We start from the raw sequence: 23,282 nt of genomic DNA on the forward strand, positions 1-23,282 counted from the left end.
TCCTTTCCATGCTCCCTCCCGCAACATGAGCTCGAACCATATTGTTGGTTGAGAAAAAAGCTTTTCTAAAACTGTCGGCAATACTAATCCTTGTTCTTGCCATAGGTTTAGACTTTCTAAAAACAAAATCATTTCTGTCATTCAAAATTTGCCAACAAACTAACAAAGCCTTACTTAAGTGGCTCAATTCCATATTATCTAAATTCGGCAGAGTATTTAGCCAATCTATTAAACTCGCACTATTCCTAGCGGTGTTATGACCCCAAACATCCTTCGCATATTGACATTCCAGGAATAAATGATTTTGGTCTTCAAGATTCAGATTACTATAAAGGCAATTAGTATCAATATTCTTGATGTACTTATCTTTTTCCTGGTTTGTAATCTATTTCTAATTAGTAGCCAACTGAATGTTTTTAATTTTGGTGGGATAGTTATCTTCCACATTTTGCTCAAAAGCTTCAGACTTGTAATATGTCAACATATCATTTTGTAACCAAGTAGAAGATTTAACAGAGAGCTTACCATTAGCATCAGCTCTACACAATACAATCTTCAGTCTCCTGGAGAGGAATAGAGATGTGACATATTTTCCTCGCAATATTTCATCCGCATACTGGGTCAGCATATTCCGATCCTAGCAATTATTCGCTCTAAATTGGTTTACTTTTATATTTAATCGAGAACGTCTTTGATTTTCAGGGATGGGATTAAGCAGTGTGTCTGGAAAAATCCAATGGTGAGTTCAGAATAGTATGTTCCTGCCATTGCCCCAGAGCCCATTTCATATCCTTATTAATTATTTATCTAATTTCCAAAATTCCTTTCCAAGCTGTAGAGTAACACTATCTAACCTTACATTACCTAGTTCTCCTTATGAAGGTACTTCCTCCTCACAATTTGAACCAACCAATTATTATGATCTGTTAGAATTTTCCATCCCAATTTTGCTAAATAGGCATCGTTGAAATGTTCCAAGTTTCTAATTGCTAAACCTTGCTAAACCCTCAGACTTTTCAGAAGTACAGACATCCTTCCATGCAATGGGGTTCATATTATTCTCATGGCCCCAAGCAAAACTTCCTACATCCTTTGTTTTTTTTTTTTTTTTCATCCTACATTCTTTGTTTAGTTTAGCAGTTAATTTATTTGGGGCATGTAAAACAAGACATTACATGAGTAGGCATACCAGTAAGGTTAGATTGGATAAGTGAGTTTTTAGAAGGGGTATTAACCTTCCAACCGGTGAGTTTTTATTTGACTCTTCTTATATTACCATTCATAGCATCTTTCCAAAAAACAATATTGTGAATTCCTAGATATTTCCCAATTGTAGCTTTGTGTTGAATTTGCATAATCTCAACAATCTCATTCCTCTGGTTGTTAGTATTATTATAGGAATAAAGGGATGATCCTAAAATATTTCTCGCAGCCCTTGATGTAGCTCTTGCAAACTAGAGGCAATCCTTTGCAAGCACCAAATTGGCAACTTTGTAGCCAAATGGGGATGTTAGGAGACCACCATGGGACTTTGGGATGCGTTTTAGTTTACTTAAATGTCGAATTCGAGGTTAAATACACAAAAATAAATATATATGGTGATCGAGGATTACCTTGTCGGATTCATCTCTTAGAGTAAAAATAGCCATGTTCAGGCTATAGATCAAAATTGGGAAAGATGTAGAAATTATGCATTCCATAATTAAATTACCCATCTTGAATAAAAAACCAAATTTGATAAGCACATACCTGATCGAATCCCAGTTGAGCATATCTTAGGCCATTTCCAGATCCATATTTATAGCCATGTTGCATGTTTCTCCTTTCTTCCTTTCAAAGTTTTAGAGAAAATCTCATGAGCAATCAAAATATTATCCTGTATCTCATGAGCAATTAAAACATTGTAATAATTTATAACTTACATTACAAAGACTTATAGGTCTAGAATTTCTGACCACCTGGGGATTCTCCACTTTAAGGATGAAAGTTATATTTATCAACCTTAGACTAACGTTTTTATCAAAGAAGTCTTTCATAAGACAGACCCATATTCTTTAAAAGTGTCTCAACAACCTTGGTTAAAACTAGCATGTAAACCATCAGGGTTTGGGGCTTTCAGCGCACCAATGCCGTTTACAGCTTCCCACACTTCCTCCTCACTTATTGGCTGCAACAGCTTGGCAATATTGTGAGACCATGATTTTCAAGAGCAAGAGTAAGGTTGATCAGAATACAGTTACCTCAGAAGTCTGGTTATGGACTCACCAACTTCGGGTGGAGCTGTATCAAATAGAGCACTGGTGCCAACATCACTCTACTCCGGGGCACTAGGGTGAGTCCTAGCATCTCCATTGGATGACAATACTTGTTCTGCAAGACACACGATGTGATCCGGATACGGGCACAAATAAGATCCTATTAGTCTTAGAGTACTTACAATCTAGGAATTAACATGTGCCACAAGTAATCATAACTCATAAGAGGATGCAATATCTACTTCTAAATATCCTCTAGGATTCTCCTGGCTTAGAATGAGGATTCTATTCTAAAAAGATCTTTCTCCCCACGGTCTAACGTTCATCTATGGTAACGCAATCTAAAGACTTGAATTCTCTTGCCCATTACTTAAGTCTAAAATTATTCACTAACTTGACTGTTAGAGAGCCTTTGGGCACACCCCTCCCCCCTCGGTTGTCTTAAGCTTGCTCATGGTTGTTTAGTGTTTTACAGGTTGCTCGAGTTTGTGCTCAACCACCACTCACGGTGGTGCGCAAATTTTGTTTTAACAATTGGTGCTTTCATCGAGAGCAAGCTCTTATTCATCTCGATCAAATCACTTTACTAACCAATATGTCTACCGAAGAGAGCTCGATCAACGCCAACGTTAACCCACCAGTGGAATTGATCTGTCTTCTAACACATCCATTATTTCGGAACGAATAATTCGCCGCCTCAAATCACTGTAACCCCTAGAGCAAGTAATAGTCGACAAGGAGTAACGGCCACACCAGGAAACAGTGGGGACCTAGTCAACAAACTACATCCATCCATGGACCAAATTTGGGAAACCTTGATAAGGTCCTTCGAGAAGCTGCAAAAGAACCAGACTACCGCTCAAGTAGAGAGCCATTCCAACTGCGTAGACATGGAAAAACAAATGAAAAACCTCAAGTATTCAAGCAGGACTACCACTTAAACTCAAATTCTTGTTTTCAGATACGAAAACATAAGTATCATAACTCTTGAAGGAGACCCCATAACAACCTCTGTTGTTCCGATACAGTTGAATACTATCAATCAGAGAAGGGTCCCAACAAGAAATGGACAAGTCACTAATGTGGTCACTGGAGAAGAACCACTAAATCAACATAATCATCGCAAAGGTGTTGCAGGAGTACTAAGAGCAGAGCCACGTCGTCTAAGGTTTGACTAGCCTGGATTTTTTGGAGATTACGAACGATGACACCTTCTGAATAGGGAAGATCATATGGGCCTAGACAGTCAACCTTGCACCCCTGGCAGGTTGACAGTCCACTTTCAATGGCAATTGAAGAAATACTCCCGCTGGTTCAAATCTCAGCATCCAAATCGTTCCGTGGCGACTCTGATCCCGACTATCACATCATGCATTACCGGAAAGCCATGGCACTATATATCAACAATCATCCGTGGATGTGTAAAATGTTCCAATCTACTTCAGAGGGACCAGCAAAGCTTGCCAGATCCATAGACTGTTTCGAAACTATGGCCAACATATTCACAAACACCTACTCAGTGTACCGTGATGTGTGCAAAAGTCACAAAGCCATGCTCATAATGGTCCTGCAGTCTAAAGAAGAAATCTCAGGACCTATTTAAAATGCTTCTTAGTTGAACTAGTGGAAGTGGATAAACTAGATGATAAGTTAGTCACAATGGCATTCAAGCGAGGGTTGTCAATTCCCCCTATTTCTCAAAAGCTGAACAAGATAAAATATGACTACGCCACTCTAATGGAGTGCTTTGATATTGCAGATGATCTGATGGACTGGGATGAAAAGAGCAACTGAATCAAATTATCCCAGAAAAACTAATAGAAGAAGGGCCAACAAAGATACATCCCCTCATTCTCCACGACAAGCTGCAAAAGGAGGACGCCAAGACAAACAGGGACCCCTAAAACAAAAACAGTATACTCCTTTGAACACCACCATCAATAATATCTTCCACAATATAAAGGATAAACTATTCCTCTGATGCCCAGAGTTGCTTTCGGAGCACCTGGCCAAGAGAAACCCGAACGAATAATGCTTTTTCCACAAAAGCACTAGTCATGCTACCAGGGGGTGCCAAATGTTAAGGTATCACATCGAAGAATTGTTGGATGGCATTGCTAGACGTTTGTTAGGGATAAGGCAAGAAAGGAAAACTCAGTTGAACATAGGTATAGAGATCGATCCGATAAGCATAACGATGACAAGGATCAACGACTAACAAAGAAACCAACCCTTAATATAAACCACATCACGAAGTATGAAAGAGGCTAAGGAAAAGGCAAGCGATAGAAGTAGTCACAAGAAATATGCTCCCGATCATTCTAATGGGGACCCTATGTGAGTGCCTTTAGATAGTGCAAAAGCAAAGGTAGCACGAACTACATGCGATTTGATTCCTATCCCAGGATATGTAGGTAGTCCTTTTTGGACTTAATTGCCATGCCGCCTGCACAAAAACAAGTCCATGGAGAACTCATCTTTTCACACCTCACCATGGACTTACGTCCAAAGTGATCCTTGGTGTAATTCTTACATCATATCATATTTTCTTTAGATCTACACCATTGATTTGATTCTCCACCTCGGAGATGGGTAGGCAATCCTTTTTGGATTCAATCACACCTTCTTGTCGACCAATTCTACTTTAGATCATAAATAAAGAAAATTTATCTATTTTAAATGTCAGTTCTTTTTTTCCTTTTTGGTGATGCAAGGAGTAACCTACTCGTTACAAACAAGGCTTAAATTTTGAAAACTTTAAGTAAATGCAAGTCTATAAAAATTCAAAATTACACAGCTAGAGGAGCCTCCCTTAGCTCAATCCATCTTGAACAGTTCGTAGCTTAGAAACTCAAACTGTAATAAGCAGGGTAACGATTGGCGAGCTACGGGCGTAGGCATATAGCCCCTTGACCCAAAAGTCGAATGTACCATCGGGCCTTCAAAATGTTTATGCAACCAGTGAGGTTATGGGTTATAACATTCAAACTTAGGCTCTACGCCATTCAAGGGAATAGTCAAGGGCAATTCAAAAATCATCCAAATGTGGCTCTGAACCCCGACTCCAAGTAAGACTACTTTTATCCTGAACCAGCATACTAAACCAAGTATGTTCTACAACATTGTATGTTAGCAGGTTTGAAAAAAGCCAAACTAGGAAATCCCCAAGAAATTTCATTCTAACAAAGCTCTGATACACGGAAGTGCCTTGGTTAGCCAACTAGGGTAGGCCGATCGGAAATGCTTAGGTCCAACGTAAAGGATTTTAGAAAAAGATTCAAAAAGTTTTCCTGACTGGCATGTAAGTGACTAGGTATCCAAAGAATTTTCATTTAAGATTCACTAGAGATGGACATGCAACACGAGTTAAAGAAAATATACTCCTAACATCACGTTGCACAGTTTGAAGAACCCTTAATAGGGGAGCAAGAAGAATAAATAGATAGAAAGACAATCCCAACTTCAAAGTTGATGTCCTTTTCGATATGATAGCAGCAAAAAAGTAAAGACAGAGTAAGAGGTTCTCCATGGGTTTAAATACATTGTACCAGAGTAAGGTGGTACTCTGGATATTGCGATGGGCACCTCTATGAACACTAAATTTGTGAGGTGGTGCTTCTCTGAATCAGCATCATCAAGGACGTGCTATCAAGCTCTGTCCCCGGCCCATAATCTTACTCATGCCCTGCTCTATCACCTACAATCCGAATGTTACTTTAGTTTGATTTTTTTACCAGACCAAGACGTGGCCAATGTTATCAAATCAGAAAGTGGTCACTTAGAATGACATACAAAATAATGAAGATGTGCATCGACAAGAAAAAACTCTTCAGATAAAGCCAAAAAGATCTAAAACCTAGATAGGGGCAGAAGGTGCAAAAGAAACAAGAAATAAAATAGTGAACATGCCCCTAGTTTAGCTTAGCAAAAGAAACAAGAAATGACTACTCAATGCCATCAACATTTGTGGCACCCTCGGAGTTGGCTGGAGGAGAACTAACAAAGGTAATTGCGGTAACGATGGCACCTTCTTCCTTTTGTAGCCCCTCCAAAATAAAAGAATACTCACTCCGCTTTGATAAGGTGAGCATCGACGTATCAACCGTGAGCGAAGAAGGTACCAGTAAATCAACTTCACATATCTCTTCCAGTATGCAAGCTAGAGTCTCATCCATCGTGGTGATCTTAGCCCGTGTAGTCGTCAAGATATTCATGGATGTTCTTCTGCATAATATCATCTTGTTACAACTATCGTAATCTTGCGATCTCATTCTTATTCTGCTGAGAAGACTCTGCTACGATTTTCTTAATTTAACTCGTTTCCTCTTGGGTCACATCGAAGTCCGACTGAAGAATAGATCTATCAACATCCCACAAGCTCCGTTCTAACACAAGCAACCTTTCTACCTCACCCAAGCGTACTTTCAAAGTCTCATTCTTAGTAGTTCAGGACCGTTCCACATCTACAAATGCCTCAAATTTGGTACATTTTTCTTACAAATCCAGCTCAAACTTGATCATGCCACTTAGTTCACTCTTGTAATCAACTTCAAGCTTGGAATTTTTTGTCCGTTTGGGCATGGATTAGGGCTTCAGTCCAAGCATTTGCTTGAAAGAGATGCACATAGGCGAGAGTAAGAAGAAAACAAGCAAATGGCAAACAATATTGGAGAAAAGCGAGTTGGAAAAACTAATTGCATATCTGCTTCGATAACATTTTTCCTGAAGGTCTTTTGCATATATGACTTCCCTAAAGTCAGTAGAAGAGATAGCGGTACAAAGCAAGGCTTGGATATGCCTCGCGTCATGTAGACCACTAGCATCCAAGGGAAGTGACACCAACCTAAAGATGGGCTTGATCACAAGGCTGGACACTTGACCAGATGCTTCACCATTGGCGCCCGAAAGAACAAATGGCTCTCTGGTACATTGCTTGCTAAGCCCCTTATGAGAATTTGATTACAAGAGTGCATAATTGTAAATCCAATGATGTGGATAACGAATGTTGATGCTCCCTCTTCAAAAATTTTCGCTTCGACACTGATGTCTCATTGAGGATAAACTTACTTCCTTCTTCGCCAAAGCCCATAGGAGTTTGCTAGAGATCTCTTAGGTTGAAGACGCGAGTTCAACGATCTCAGGCACTTCACCATAACAACCACAAAAGTTGCCCACTAGTCTGACCTTGTTTTTGGAAATCTTGTTAAGAACCTCTTTCATAATAACTACTTATGGTTCTTTCGTTTTCTTCATTTTTTTCAACCTTAAGCACACATTAGCATGCTTGGGTGGCTTCAGAGCAACTTTGGTTGCGACCCACTTGGGATTGGGGATAAGTTCGCTAGAACAAAGGTCGATATTGTCAGCCCTCCCGTGCGCTCTGTCCTTTTCAGGCACACTAAGCCATATTTAATTCTGGTGTGGTGTGAGGATGATGCAGAAAGCTTTATAAATAAGATTAAAACGACACGACCTGAGATTCTGAACATTGATTTTACAATTAACTTCGCTTGTTGATCTGCTGGGAACTCTCATTCTGGATATATCTCTTTCCTAGTTCCTCTCCACTAGAAGAATATCTTTATTCTAGTCTTTATCTTGACCAGGCAATTTAGTGATATAAGTGGACTACCAAAGTGTACATCAAGATTGAAAAGAGTATTGGGTTTTGGCACTCTTCCGAGGTGTGTAAAGAACGAGGAATTCATGCAAAAATAGTTCACCGTGGTACCACTCATTCAGACATTCAAAACAGAAGACGATACGTATAAATGTTGGAGTAAGATTTCAAAAGTTGAATTGGAAATACACGAGTATTTCTTTCCATAGTTGAGAGAAATGAAATCTTAGCCCCAAATAGAGATAACAGGGAAGAATTCTAGTACAAAGGCAATTAGGATTTGAGAGGCTGGGGAGATCAATAGTCACCTTGTCAATGTCTTCCCATTTGACTCGGCACTCATAAAGAAGATAGCTACAACTCGCAAGAAAGGCTTCTTCTTCTCCTATGTTACAAACCTTGACCATGGGAAGTTCAGGATTAGCAAGAGTAGCAGGATGAGCAGAAGAGTTGGCGGCCATTATTTTATTGAAATTCAAGGAAATATAACATTCAAAGAAGAATACTGCATTATTCTTTGGGTAGAAAAGGAAATTTAGAGATTCAGTGATAAAGTAGGAACAAATGTACAATGGATATTTAGAGAAAAAATTTCAAATCATCCCACCGTTGAATATGGATCAGTTGTCCTTAAGATCAGACGGTTGTGTCTGTAGAGCATAATATCGGACATAATTCTTTGTGTTTCGTGTGCATGCAACAAACACATCACATCATCATTACGAAATCTCTGGCACGGAGCTCAAGGTTACTTATTCGGATTCGAAACACCTCTACTTCGCAACTAAGAGTTACATCGCTTACAAGAATTCAGAGACTAAACAATACTTATTCCAGCACACTTCGAAATGCATGGTCTTTGGATAATAATTCATCTTCAAAAGGAGCGAGTTGCCTCTCAAATGGTTACTTAGGGGCAATTGTGGGACTATGATTTTCGATGGCCAAAGTAAGGCTGATCCAAATATCGTTAACTCAGAAGTCCGGTCATAGACTTACCAGTTCCAGGCGGAGTTGTATCAAACGAAGTAGCAGTGCCACCATCACTTTACTCTAGGGCACTAGGCGGAGTCCTAGCTATTCCACTGGATGACCATGCTTGTTTCGCAAGACATGCGATCTGGTCAGAAAATGGACACAATTAGATCCTATAAGTCATGGAGTTCTTACAATCTAGGGATTGGCGTGCACTGCAAGTTATCATAACTCCTAAAAGGATGCAATATCGACTTCTAGATATCCTCTAGGATTTTCTCGGCTTAGAACGAGGATTCTATCATAAAAAGGTCTCTCTCCCCACGATAAGATACACTCATCTAGGGTTCATCTATGGTTATGCAATCTAAACACTTGAATTCTCTTGCCCACTACTTGAGTCTAAAGTCATTCACTAACTTGACCATCGGAGAGCTTTTGGCCAACACACCACCCCAGGGATTAGGTTTGCTCACTATCATTTATTGTTTTGCAGGTTGCTTGAGTTTATACTTAACCACCACTCACGGTGGTACTTGAAAATTGTTTCCAACAGTCATCGCGCACTTCATCACCTTCATCTGCCTAGTATCTCACCCATATTGGGGTCGTTTATGACCCAGGACATCGACAAGAGATCATCAAAGTTAGTTGCATCATGGGAGCCATCATCGCACCAAGTGCCTCATAAATGTCCCTGCATGGAAGAAGCTTTCCCCCAGCTGAAGGAAGCGATGATGTTAGAGCTTTTGGTAAGTGTTTTTGTTTGAAGTTTATTACTTTTATTTATTTCATTATTAGTGTTTTTTTAAACTAACATTTGTTTTTGTTTGTTTTTTGTCTATTTCAAGTCAACTTAGAGATTGACATAGAAGAGTTGGGTATGTCCAAGTACATAACCTAGCTGTGTACTCATATGTTCAAGGAGTGGATGAACCACCTGCACAACTACTACGTAGGAGATTTATGCATCTCATGCTGAAGCTCTAGCCCATCCAACGCTAGAGTTTGTCGAAAGGATGGACGAGTGACATGGCTCTGTAGTAATTTCAGAGCTTTTAATTTCTGGAGATGGATAAATATTTCAGTTTTAAAAATATTATACAAATATTTCAATCTTAATATAAATAATTAAATAAAAAAATTATATTGTGATTTTTTAGATTAATATAATTAAATGTAATTAAATTATTTATGTTAAATATAATTTAAATTACGGATTTAAAAAAATTAAAAAGTTGGCTGACATTGAGCATGTATTATGTATTTTTTTCTTTAAATTCCTTGCCCGAGGACTGTTTCATCAAGCAAAATAATTTTTTATTTTTATTTTTGGAAACCCGACGAAATACTATTGTCGAGCAAGTTAGATTTATCTCCCTTTGCTCAACAAAACTGTTTCGCTGGGCAAATAGAATTTGGTCGACGGGGTTCTACTATATATACGTCGGGCAAAAGTTTCAGCTACGACTTTTGCCCAAAGAAATCCTATCGTGCAAAACCTTGAATGACGAAATCCTTATTAGTCTGATGAAATACTTTCGTCTGAAAAGGATGTTTTTCTTTTGTAGTTAGCTATTCACTTGGCATAATGGTCACGGAGTTTCAGACCGTAATAATACACAATTAATTAGTTTATTATTTTGAATAACTTTCTTCAAATTACCCGGATATTAATCCACTTTAACAGTCTGATATCATAACTTTTTGAGCATAATTGAAGGTGATTAATAATATTATCTATTGACATATTTAGGAGGAGGGCAATGTTGCATGAGTTGTAAATATTTCATAAGAATAGGTTATTTATTTGCCAACATGGTAGACTATTTGAATTTTTGGTTTTATTTGGATGTTTACTATGAGGTGGTTTTTTTTGTTTTTTGTTTTTTTTTTCTAAAGAGTTACAAGGGTCTATATCTAAAGAATTCATCTAAATAATATAAAAGTTGATATCCTAACTTCAACCACCATATGATAGATGTAATACTGAAAATGATATCCTTGGTTAATCTTTTGTGACCCAATAAAAAGTTGCATGATTGTCAATCTAACGTTCTAGTATACTTGGAATTTGATTGGAAAACATTACGTGGGTACCCAACTGCAAGAGGTTGGTGGGGATATTGGTCGTTCGAGAAGATGATGGTGCCTGGTTTGGTGCAAGCAAACTCAATTTGATTTTGAAAGAACCAGCTGTAACAAGCTAGCCATTATTCTATAATATGATGTGTATTTTCGTGTGATTGTGTGTTTGAGAATTGTGTTCCCATTCCCAAAGTCTATCATCTGAATAACTACTCTCGTAGTCTCGTTGATATGTGATGAGTAGATTTTATATTATATATTTAATCCTATTCTTAGTATAGTTTGGTTATTATTTTGGAAGAATTTTAATACTTTGAATTGTATTGTCAATATAGGACTTTTGACTTTCTCTAGAGAAAAACGTGATCCAGTGGATGAATTTTGGAATAATTCTAGTTGGAGGACGTTCATGAGTCAATTAGCTTGATCGTGTCAAAATATTAGATTTTTCCACTAAGTGGTGATTTTATGGAGATAGAATAAAGAAGCAGTGCGCGGTGCTGGAATAATGACGTTTGGGGCTTGAATTGTGTTTTTGGAGCCCAAGATGACCTCGGATGGGTTCATGGCCTTTTGGAGATGTGTTCAGAACGTCCTGATCTTTAAAACAAGCTATCATGGGCCAGATTTGAAAGATATTTGAGGCTAAAACGTTGCTGGACAGTTCCTTTGCAAATTCTCCTAGTTTAATTAGGACTTTATTTTCTAAGTTGTTTTATTATTATTTAGTCTCCTAATTGGAACAAAAGACTACACTTTAGGGTTTGTGGGATGGCATAGCAGGATATATTGGTTTGCCATTCTTAGTCTTTTCTACACTCTCTTTTATGAACTTTGGAGACATAGAGTAATTGCTAGGGTTTTAAAAGCTTTCAAATTTTCTACTTCAAGGTGTTTTCATTCTTATTCATTCTAATAATATTTTCTATGATTTTAATTATGAATAGGTGTAACTAATTCGTTTTGCTGGGGCGAAGCCTTGAGCCTTAGCAAGAATATGTGATTTTTATTTATTGCTTATGATTGATTGCATGCATGCTTTGAATTATTGATCACTTTTTAAAACTATCTAATTGTCTTAATGCCTTATCACCATTAGGATATTTAGAAAAGCAAATTGATGTAATTTTGGTTGGAATGTTCCTTGAAATTGACGCTAGCATGTTGTGATTAATAATTGTAATTTTACTTAAGATGAATACCATGTCTTAAGGGTTGCATGGTTTTTCAAAGGATTTTCATAAAGCATAATAAGTCTTTCATGTTCATATTTGATCCGAACGTCCGGACTGATTGCATGTTAAATATACATTCTATGTTGGAGGTTCCAATTAGAATATAAATTTGGAAAACCTAACCTTCAAAGTAGCATGTGTAGATCATAAGTAATTGGTAAAAATATATAGGATTGCTAGGTGATAGTCGAACCTTAGTGTTTTTCTAAATTGGTATTTGAAACTCTTTTCTTTTATCATTTTTATTTTTAATTAAAATTCGTTTTTAATATTATCCAATTCCAAAATCTCTTTTCTCAATTTTTAATTTTAAGTAATTAATTAGGAGTTGTTTTTACATAAATTATTACAATAATCCTTGAGGAGAACGACCTTGTATGAGTATCTATACTACAACATCCTTATATTTTTGCAAGTATTTCATGTGATTTTGACCCTATTTGCATACACGGTAAAACTCTTACCAAAAATTTGACGCCGTTGCCGGGGATTATTTTTATTTAATTGCAAAGTCTATCATCTGAACAACTACTCTCGTAGTCTCGTTGATAAGTGTTACCCATTACAAATGATTTTAAAGGAGGACTAAGAAAGAACGAGCATCAAAAGCCAGTACCTAAATCCATCAACTTTAAAAAAAAAAAAAAAAAATTATGGTGAATGTCATGTCATGGATAAAGTTACTTGGATATGCTGGAAAATAAATTTAGTGATACACGTTGATTTTAGACAATTAGAGCAGCTCCAGCGAAAGCTCGTGCTCGAGGGACAAGCTGCGGAACAGGGTCAGAGAGCCCGAGTGGGGAGGTCTAACGTGTGCTGGAGATGGAGCCCGAGTGACCCCGAGGGAGAGGCCCAGTAGGAGTTGCCAACCCAAGAGCCCGAGGTGGAGGTGATGCACGCTAATGTCAGGGTGAAGATGCAAGGATTTTCTCATGGATTTTTCGGTCCAGGAGGAGGTTGGAGTCTCGGTTCTAGTCGTCGGACATCATCTTGTAGAGGGTTTGGGACTGGGTCGGTCGAATCATAGATTGATTTGACCCGGCGAATTGCGGTGGCAGTGGCGGTTGGGGAGAAGGAGGGGAGGAGAAAGGCTTGGAGGGCGAGGAGGTGGGGGAATAGAGCTTGGAGAGGGATCTTGACGGCGAGAATGAGAGGGTTTGACTGGAGATGAAGCTTGGGTTAAAAGATATGGGTTTGATGTGAAAAATAAGTTAACACACAAAATTAAACCCTCTTTTTATCAAATGTAGTAAAGTATGTAAGTAGGGATCGTTCTAGGCCGGGGATTAGGAGGGATTGCTAAACACTTGAAAACTGACTTAAAAACATAAAAACAAAATTTAAAACACTAAACTAGACTCAAAGAATGCAAAACTGTACTTTAAAATACTTAAACAAACATAAAACTCAAAACAGCAACCTAATGACTCAAAACTGCCTAAAACCCACTTTCTGGGCAGTTTTGAGAACCTAACAAGAACTTGGACGAAGTTGGATGAAAACTTGAATCAAAACACTTAGAAACACAAATCAAAACACTTTCTAACTAATCTAAGACTTCAAAATAAAGGGGGATTTGTTTTGGACGAAAATTGAAAACAAAACAGAAACTTTAAAACAAAACAGATTGTAAAACGTTTTTGGATGAAAAGGATGGATAAAAGGCTAGTTAGGAGGTTCTTCTCCACACATGACACACTTGCAAACAAAATGATTTTCAGTTGTTCTTTCAATAAATTATGAAACTCAACACCCCAAGTTAATTAGATACGCTTAAATTAACCTTCAAGTTCTCCTTAAGTTAATGAATTGGATGGAAAAGCGCATACAACAATTCAAAGCATTCCTCAAAGGTTCCTTACGTGATGAGCACAATAAAGATACAATCAAGAATCATGAAGCACAATGAGAACTATAAGTGTTGACGAGGCATTCGTTACTATGATGAGCATGAAACTAGTGCCAAGAATTCATTCAACGCGATCGTTTTCAAGCGACCTTCACTACTTGTGATTATAAGATTGTAACTATTAGGTGAAACTCCCTCATAATCTAGCATCATATTCATGCATGAAAACTAAGCGTGCACTCTCAATCAACATACACAAATAAGTTATCAATCAAGTAGATGAACGAATTGAATCCGCAACTTATGAAATAACAACTGAATGTAATCAAATCATATTGCAAGCATGTACATGGTTTCGAATCACCCCCCAACTAAGGGGGTTTAGTTCCTCATTCTTGCAATACAAAGATACATAAAATTAGACATTAAAATCAAAGGAAAGAAAACACCTAAAATGCTCCAACTTGGAAAGCAAGTGCATCAATGGATCTCCCTTCCTCCTTGTTGCGGCATGAAGCTTGTGGACAGATTTTTGGGTGGATTTATGGTGTAGAATGGATGGGGAATGATATGGAGGGGTTTAGGGTGAGTGTGGAAGAGTGTTTGATGGTTGGAAGGTGGTGGAGAACTAGGCAAAGAGGGTGGAAGAAGGTGGAGTGGCTGTTATGTTTTCTAGGCACTAGAATGGTGTTTTTGGGGTGTTTTGCTTCCTAAGGTGTGTATGGACGAATTTCTGTGATAAAATGTTGAATATGGGGGATTGTTCTTTGGCCAAGGGGTGTAAACATGTATTTATAGGCCCCAAAAACCTTAGAAAATCAGGTTAGGCTAGGAATGAAATGCATGGCAAGTTGGTGTGTGTGGTGTGCAATGGTCCAAGGGTGAAAATGAAGTGATGATGCAAAGTGTGAAGGGTAAAATGGAGTGGTGTTGCAGCTAGGGAGCATGAATGATTGTGTACATTGCATAGAGATGGAAAGGGAGGTGAAATGTGTCAACAAATGGGTCAAAGGTGCAACAACATGTGTGACACATGCCCTTGGATTCCAAATGTGAATGATGGAGCATCAATTGGTGCATGTAATGGATGTAAAGGTTGTCTAAAATCTAATGGGTGAAGGGAACAAGAGGTATCAAGCAATTGAGTGAAATAATTAAATGAATTAAAGCATGAAATCAGAAATTATGTAGGGGACAAGAGTGATCAAGCATGGCATGGGAATCCAAAGGGAATTCTATGTGTTTTGCATGGCAAGGAGTGTGCAACTTGGAGTGACAAATTTTTGGGCTGAATTCTTTATCTTTTGGACACTAATTCTTCACATTCTTGGCCTCTTTAGTTCTCAAATTCGTCCATCCACTTTGGCCCATGCATTTGCTATCCATTCCAAGCCCGAAACATGCTCCAAAGGCCTCCAAAATGCATCTTCTTGCATACTTTGTACTTAGAGTCTTTCACTTTGCATGTGTATGATTTGTCATTGTTTATCCTTGCAATTACACACACACACTTGCACACACATATGCCCAAAACGTCCATCCTCATGCATGCAATCCATTTGAGCCCAATATTGATCCAACATGCACCAAAATGCACTTTTCTTGCCAAGGTTGTTATTAAGACCTACAAACAAATGAAAATGGCTTTAAACACTAAAATAACTAAAGAAACACAACGTAAACGCACAAAAACAAGCCAATTAAGTCGCATAAATATGCTCCTATCAAATTCCCCCACACTTAGCTTTTGCTAGTCCTCGAGCAAAACAAAGAAATAAAACGAAACAAAACAAATAAAACACAACCTAAACCTTCCAACATTTGCCTCAGGGATTTCCAATGCACATGACATGTTAAAAATCATTATCCCCACAAATTTGAGTCATCTTTACACTTAAGCACATACTTAATCATAGTCACCACTTACTAGTTCACAATTAATCAATTAAAACAATGTTTTTGATGTAGTAACATGCCTTAGAGAATTCGCTCAATTCCTTACAAGATATGCACTCAATTTTCACTCAGATTTTCCAACTACACACCCTATACTAATTATATGTGAGAAGATTGATGTAGATATGAAAACGAATGCTCACATATATGTATCACAAAGAAAGCAATTTTTGGAGTTAATAAGCATGTTTAGATATGATCTCATGAATGGAATGCTATTACTTAGACGCGAGAACCAGTGACACCATATGCTCATACCAAATTCAAACTCCACAAATTGAAACACATAACACTCAAGATTGAAGTCAAAGGTTGTAACGGGCTTAGGGTGTTGGCTAACAAATGAAGGATAGGGATAACAAACATTCTTAAAGCAATAGCAAGAAAAGTAATGAAATAGAAACTTAGAATTCACTTAGATTGCAGTAATCAACTTTTAACACGAAGGGAAGATTCAAGCAATATTTAGGGCCGAATTCAATGTTTTGGACCCTTTCTTCAACAAGCAACACTTTAAAACTCTTTTTCACATATTTTTCAACTCCTTTTCTCTTCACAGCTTTTCTTCTTTTCATTCTATTTTTCACGAATCTTTCTTTTCTACTCGTGCCTTATGAATGATTTTGGCATACACACACACAAGAATCACTTCCCCCACACTTGTTTTCTGCCATACATTAATCAAAAGGAATTCAATTTGACTCATACTTTACTATGCTTCAAGAACAAGGGTATGGATGGTCCTAAACTAGGCTAGGTAAGGATAATGTGGTTTAACAAAGAATGTAGGCTATCAAGGCTCATTGGGGTTAACTTAAACATATAACGATATGGGATACATGGCAGTTTGGCTTTGGTGGTGGTAACTACACAACTTCATCTTGAATATGTGTTATGCAAATCAATAGCATGCTTTGAATGAAATAGGCATGAGTTCTAGCATTTGGAACTAAATGATGAAACGCCTTCTAAGTAATAACCAAGCAAAGAATAATGAGATCATGCAACGACTTTAGAAAACAATAATGCACAGATTTTAACTCTCCAAATAAACATTTAGGCTCAAGTATCACAAGGTTGTAGCGTTAGTTTAAGTTCTTTCCTTCAAACATGTTACAAAAAAAAAAAAAACTAATTTTTTTCTTTTATGATTACATGTGATTTCATAAGTTATAACCACAATCACGCATAAATAAAGAGTAAATCAAACTTTCATCCATGTTTATAACTCTCTTTAACAGTCATGCAATTACAAACTGAATCCTCATCATTGTGTTGGAAGGTACCCTAAGACACAAATAAGCACACAAAAACAACTCTTTTTGGGATTTTCAAAAACAATTTTTCAAATTTTTATGAATTTTCGGATTTTTATATCAAAACACACTGAAACACTCCAAAACAGCTTAAAAAATACTTAAAACAGCAAGGAACAACACTAGAAGTAATGGGTGATAATTTTCTACGAATTTCATGTAAAACACTAGTTACCCCCCCCCCCACACTTAAATCAAACATTGTCCTCAATGTTTCAAGCATAACTCACACAAAAAAAAAAAAAGCAAATAAACAAACAATGAATGAACATGACAAATATAGCAAGGTAAAAACAAGAAGGAATAGAGTTTAGGAACGCAAATCTGGTTATGGAGGTAGATGATCTTGTTGCCTTTCCACAGCTTTGATCTTGAACTGGTTTGGAATTCTGAGCAGGGAATATCAGAGTGCAGTCTGCATTCTTCTCTGCTTATTTCTTCTGCACGGCGGGCAGGCACGAGGGAGAGGTGTTGGTCTGTTTCTTTCTTCAATCTTTCCAAGTGCCCACCTCTTGCTTTCTTTCTCCTTGTCCCTAGTTGAGGATGAATCAACACGTTGTCTCCACATGCTTCGAGGTATCATCTTCACTTCCCTTATACGTGAGAGACGAAGAGGAAACATAAGATGATGAGTACTCGAGAGCAGGTGCTGGTTGGAGAAAGGACAGGGAGAAAACATGATATGAGATACTCGTGCTCTCAACCCTTATGATATGAAATACTTGTGCTCTGGATGGGTTGTTTGCAGGGGTATCCCAGGGGATGAAAAATACAGAGTGACTCGAGAGGGTTTCTTGGAAAGCCATTTCAGAGAGATGAAGAAGTGCTGAGAGGGTGTGCCTTTGCTGTGGAAGGCGAAGGTAGATACTTATAGGGCTTTTCTTCACAACCGGAACTATTCTCTCACTCATTGTCGGCAGCCGGTGGATGGATGAATAGTACAAATTACGCGCTTTCTGACAAAGCTGCCCGTAATTTCCGTAAAGCTGCAAGTTGCATGTGACGAGTGACGACACGTCTGGACAAATTGATCTTTTGAAATCCGAGGTTCGGCTCGTGGTTTCTGAGCAAGCCCATTTTTTGAGAAATGAAATGCCTCTTTTGAGAAAAGAATCCGGCTTTTGAGAAAGGAGCCTCAACTCTTCGATTTGCGAGAGGACGCTTCTTCGATTTCTGAGGAGCGCCTCTTTGATTTCTTCTTTTTATAGAGGCATTAATTTTGTTCCACAACACACTTGAGCTCCCTCCTGTAAACACTCCCTTCTTGCACTTCCGAAATCTTAATCTGTCCGATCTCTTCTTTCTCCAAAACCTCTGAAAAATGTCTGGCCCTTCTGATCGTCGTTTTGATTTGAACCTTGGTGAAGGTGCAGCCCCGCCTTCTCCAGACAACATATGGCGCCCGTCCTTCATATCCCCTACTGGTCCTCTCACCGTTGGGGATTCGGTGATGAAAAATGACATGACTGCTGCGGTGGTGGCCCGGAACCTTATATCCCCCAGAGATAACAGACTGCTCGCTAGACGGTCTGATGAATTGGCGGTTAAGGAGTCTCTGGCTCTTAGCGTGCAGTGTGCGGGTTCTGTATCCAACATGGCCCAACGCCTATTTGCTCGAACCCGTCACGTTGAATCGTTGGTGGCTGAAATACAGAGTCTCAAAGAGGAGATTAGAGGACTCAAGCATGAAAATAAACAATTGCACAAGCTTGCACACAGTTATGCCACAAACATAAAGAGGAAAATTGACCAGCTGCAGGAAACTGATGGTCAGATTTTACTTGATCACCGGAGGTTTGTGGGTTTGTTCCAACAGCATCTGCCTTCGTCTTCTGGGGCGGCACCGCGTAGTGAAGCTCCAACTGATCAACCTCCGATACCTCCTCCTTCCGTGGCCCCACCGACTGCTGAGACTCCGCCGACTACTGCAACTCCGCCGACTACTACGACCTCTCCCAAGCAGCCTTTGTGAAGGCTCCCTCTTGTATTATGCTATGTTTCTTTATTTCCCAGTTTGCTGTTCATTTCCACGAAGTTTAATGTTAAAATCCTTTGCATATTTGTTAATGTTTCAAAATAGAAAGTCACAACCAAAAATAATTAAACAAGTAATAAAATTGACAATCAAGTAGAATAAATGGGTTGCCTCCCTTAAAGCGCTTGCTTTAACGTCTTCCAGCCGGACGATGAACACAATTACTAGCCACTGGAGCCCACGGCATGCAAGGGAATGTCCTCCCCAACATGCTCAACAAAGTTCTCATAGATTACATCCTTGAACGGAAATGGATACTGATGTTTGTTGATGGGTGCGTTGTGTTGCCTAAGGTTCATGTTCATACGCCCACCATCGGGGATTTGCTTGGGTACCTGCACCAAAGAAGGGAACCACCTATCAACTTTAATGGAAATTGGATTTGGATTAGGTGGCTTACCTATGTGTTGTGATGAAGTGGCAGCAATGTGAACATTCTTCCCCATGGTGTGTTCGGCCAATTTGAGCATTTTGAGAGCAGTGGCCGTATGGTCCTTGTGCGCCACTCCAATTCCCTCGTCTTGCATGGTTCTTGATGCATCCTTTGTGCCTGGTGCTGAACGGTCCAGTCCTATCTTTTCAATTTTATCAATGGCACAACAAGAATGAACAACATTAGGAGTCTCAATGGATTCAGAAATTTTGAAACTAATCATGTCACCACCAAATGCCATAGTGACCAATCCTTTGGCCACATCAATCTTCGTTTGAGCCGTTTTCATGAATGGCCTTCCAAGGAGGATGGGCAATGAAGGGGCATGGTCCGATTCATCCATTTCGAGGACATAGAAATCTGCCAGGAAGATTAAATGATCAACCTGCACTAAAACGTCTTCCAAAACTCCCTTTGGATAAGCGTTAGATCTATCGGCCAATTGTATGATTACACCATCATTTTTCAATGCTCCTAAGTTCATAGATGCATAAATGGAATATGGCATAACATTTATAGAAGCACCTAAATCAAGCATGGCAGATTTGAAACGGGTATTACCAATGACACACGAAATTGTAAAACTCCCCGGATCTTTGCATTTTGGGGGTAGTTTATGTTGCAAGATGGCGGAGACATTCTCACTTACATGTACCACCTCTTTCTCCCAGACACGTTTCTTTGTTGTACAAAGCTTCTTTAAACACTTGGCATACTTCGGGATTTGCTTTATGGCATCAAGGAGGGGAATGTTGACATGCACCTTTCTAAATGTCTCTAGAACATCTTTTTCCTCCTCTTCGTTCTTTGATTGCAAAAATCTGCTAGGAAAGGGGACATTGGGCAGATTAGTGTTCGAAATCACAACATTTGGAACATTCTTACATGAGGTGGATGGATGGGATGTCTTAGATGGTTGCGGCATGGGTGATGGTACCCTTGCCGTGGGGTAGGTGTTCTCATCTTCTTCGAGTTGTATCTTCTCATCTTCCTTGTTTCTCACCTCTTTTCCACTTCGTAATGTGATAGCCTTTGCAGATTCGAAGCCACCCTTTGGATTGACCACCGTAGTGCTTGGTAACTTACCATTTTCACGGAATTGCCCCAAAAATTCGGCCATTTGGCCCATTTGCTTCTTCAGCTCATTAACCTCCTTTGCTTGGTTCTGCATTCCCTGCGCCATGGTGGTTAGTAACTGATATGTTTTATCATCATTCATAGACGTACCTGGGTTAGTTTGGGAAGATTGTGCCTGAGGAGGTGGTTGTGGTTCCATTGGCCTTGGAAAGAAACCCGGGGGTTGTCGGAATCCACTTTGTTGGCCATATTGTGGTGCATCTCTCCATCTGAAATTGGGGTGGTCACGCCATCCCGGGTTGTATGTATTGGAGAAAGGATCATTCCTTGGTTGGTTTTGATTCCCATAACCCACAGCATTGGCCGATTCCCATCCTCCATTCTCAATTAATTGAGGGCATTGATCAGATTGGTGTCCTTGAATGGAGCATACACCACAGATTGTAGTTCCTTGCGTTTTGGGGCCTTCAACCAACTGCGATAACATAGACGTAAGGTTAGCCATTTGGGATTGTAACTCAGAAATAGAACTTACCTCATTGACATGATGTGGCCGTGGGGTGTCTCTTTGCCCAACACCTTCATATTGTTGTGCATTGAGTGCTCGATTCGCAATGAGAGTTTTGGCATCCCTAGGTGTCTTATCCACTAGAGCTCCTCCCGCGGAAGCATCCAACATTTGCCGTTCAAGTGGTAAAAGACCTTCGTAAAAGTATTGAAGAAGTAACTCCTCCTTCATCTGATGCTGTGGACAAGAAGCAACAAGTGATTTAAATCGTTCATAATAAGATGGAAAAGATTCACCTTGGCTTTGCTGAATTCCACTTATTTTTTTACGAAGAAGAATGATGCGAGAAGTTGGGAAAAACTTCTCCAGAAACGCCCTCTTCATACTCTCCCAAGATGTAACTGTACCGGGAGCCAACTCGTATAACCAATCCTTGGCTTTGTCCATTAAAGAGAATGGAAAAGCCTTCATCTTTAAAATACTTCCGTCAACGGTAACCGGAGTCATACTTGAGCACACCACTTCAAATTCCTTCAAATGTTTGTTCGGATCCTCCATGGAAAGCCCATGGAACATTGGAATATGGTGGAGCAAACTTGACTTTAACTCGAACTCTTCGGTTTTACCTTGAGCAGCCATGGGATATTGGATACACAATGGTGCGGCATTATCCAAACCTGAGGCGGCAAGCTCCTTAAGCGTACGGTTGTCCATGGCTATACCTTGCTCTTCTCCACCCACTTGTGCCGTGGCCTTCTCTTCAACCTCAACTTCTTGCTCTTCTAATTCAGGTTCGGGACTAGGAGGATTAGACTCTTGCAATTTCTTTTTCCTTCTCAAAGTCCTCTCAAAATCACCGTCAAAGTCGGAGATATGCTCACGAACAGGTTGTGAGCTACGGGTCATAAACTAGTACCTAAAAACAAAGAAAACAAAACAAATCAGCAACTTAAACAGAAACTTAAACAAAATACAATAATTCGAAAGAAAACAATCCAAGAGATTAGCAAAGTTGCTAATCCCCGGCAACGGCGCCAAAATTTGATGTGAAAAATAAGTTAACACACAAAATTAAACCCTCTTTTTATCAAATGTAGTAAAGTATGTAAGTAGGGATCGTTCTAGGCCGGGGATTAGGAGGGATTGCTAAACACTTGAAAACTGACTTAAAAACATAAAAACAAAATTTAAAACACTAAACTAGACTCAAAGAATGCAAAACTATACTTTAAAATACTTAAACAAACATAAAACTCAAAACAGCAACCTAATGACTCAAAACTGCCTAAAACCCACTTTCTGGGCAGTTTTGAGAACCTAACAAGAACTTGGACGAAGTTGGATGAAAACTTGAATCAAAACACTTAGAAACACAAATCAAAACACTTTCTAACTAATCTAAGACTTCAAAATAAAGGGGGATTTGTTTTGGACGAAAATTGAAAACAAAACAGAAACTTTAAAACAAAACAAATTGTAAAACGTTTTTGGATGAAAAGGATGGATAAAAGGCTAGTTAGGAGGTTCTTCTCCACACATGACACACTTGCAAACAAAATGATTTTCAGTTGTTCTTTCAATAAATTATGAAACTCAACACCCCAAGTTAATTAGATACGCTTAAATTAACCTTCAAGTTCTCCTTAAGTTAATGAATTGGATGGAAAAGCGCATACAACAATTCAAAGCATTCCTCAAAGGTTCCTTACGTGATGAGCACAATAAAGATACAATCAAGAATCATGAAGCACAATGAGAACTATAAGTGTTGACGAGGCATTCGTTACTATGATGAGCATGAAACTAGTGCCAAGAATTCATTCAACACGATCGTTTTCAAGCGACCTTCACTACTTGTGATTATAAGATTGTAACTATTAGGTGAAACTCCCTCATAATCTAGCATCATATTCATGCATGAAAACTAAGCGT

At 38.8% G+C, this 23,282-nt stretch overlaps 1 protein-coding gene across 1 annotated transcript; it reads right to left on the reverse strand.

Moving 5' to 3' along the window:
• Positions 1-1,623: 1,623 nt before the first annotated feature.
• Positions 1,624-21,914, reverse strand: LOC126622553 (uncharacterized). Its single transcript, XM_050291341.1, has 7 exons — positions 21,647-21,914; positions 20,604-21,544; positions 2,266-2,370; positions 2,074-2,167; positions 1,923-1,972; positions 1,750-1,830; positions 1,624-1,656 (listed from the first exon to the last, which is right to left on the reverse strand). The coding sequence occupies exons 1-7, from the start codon at positions 21,906-21,908 to the stop codon at positions 1,624-1,626; spliced, it is 1,566 nt and encodes a 521-aa protein (XP_050147298.1). The 5' UTR covers positions 21,909-21,914.
• Between the last annotated feature and the right edge of the window lie 1,368 nt (positions 21,915-23,282).

This window comes from Malus sylvestris, chromosome 5 (genome assembly GCF_916048215.2).
Source record: "Malus sylvestris chromosome 5, drMalSylv7.2, whole genome shotgun sequence".
NCBI classification, from domain to species: domain Eukaryota; kingdom Viridiplantae; phylum Streptophyta; class Magnoliopsida; order Rosales; family Rosaceae; genus Malus; species Malus sylvestris.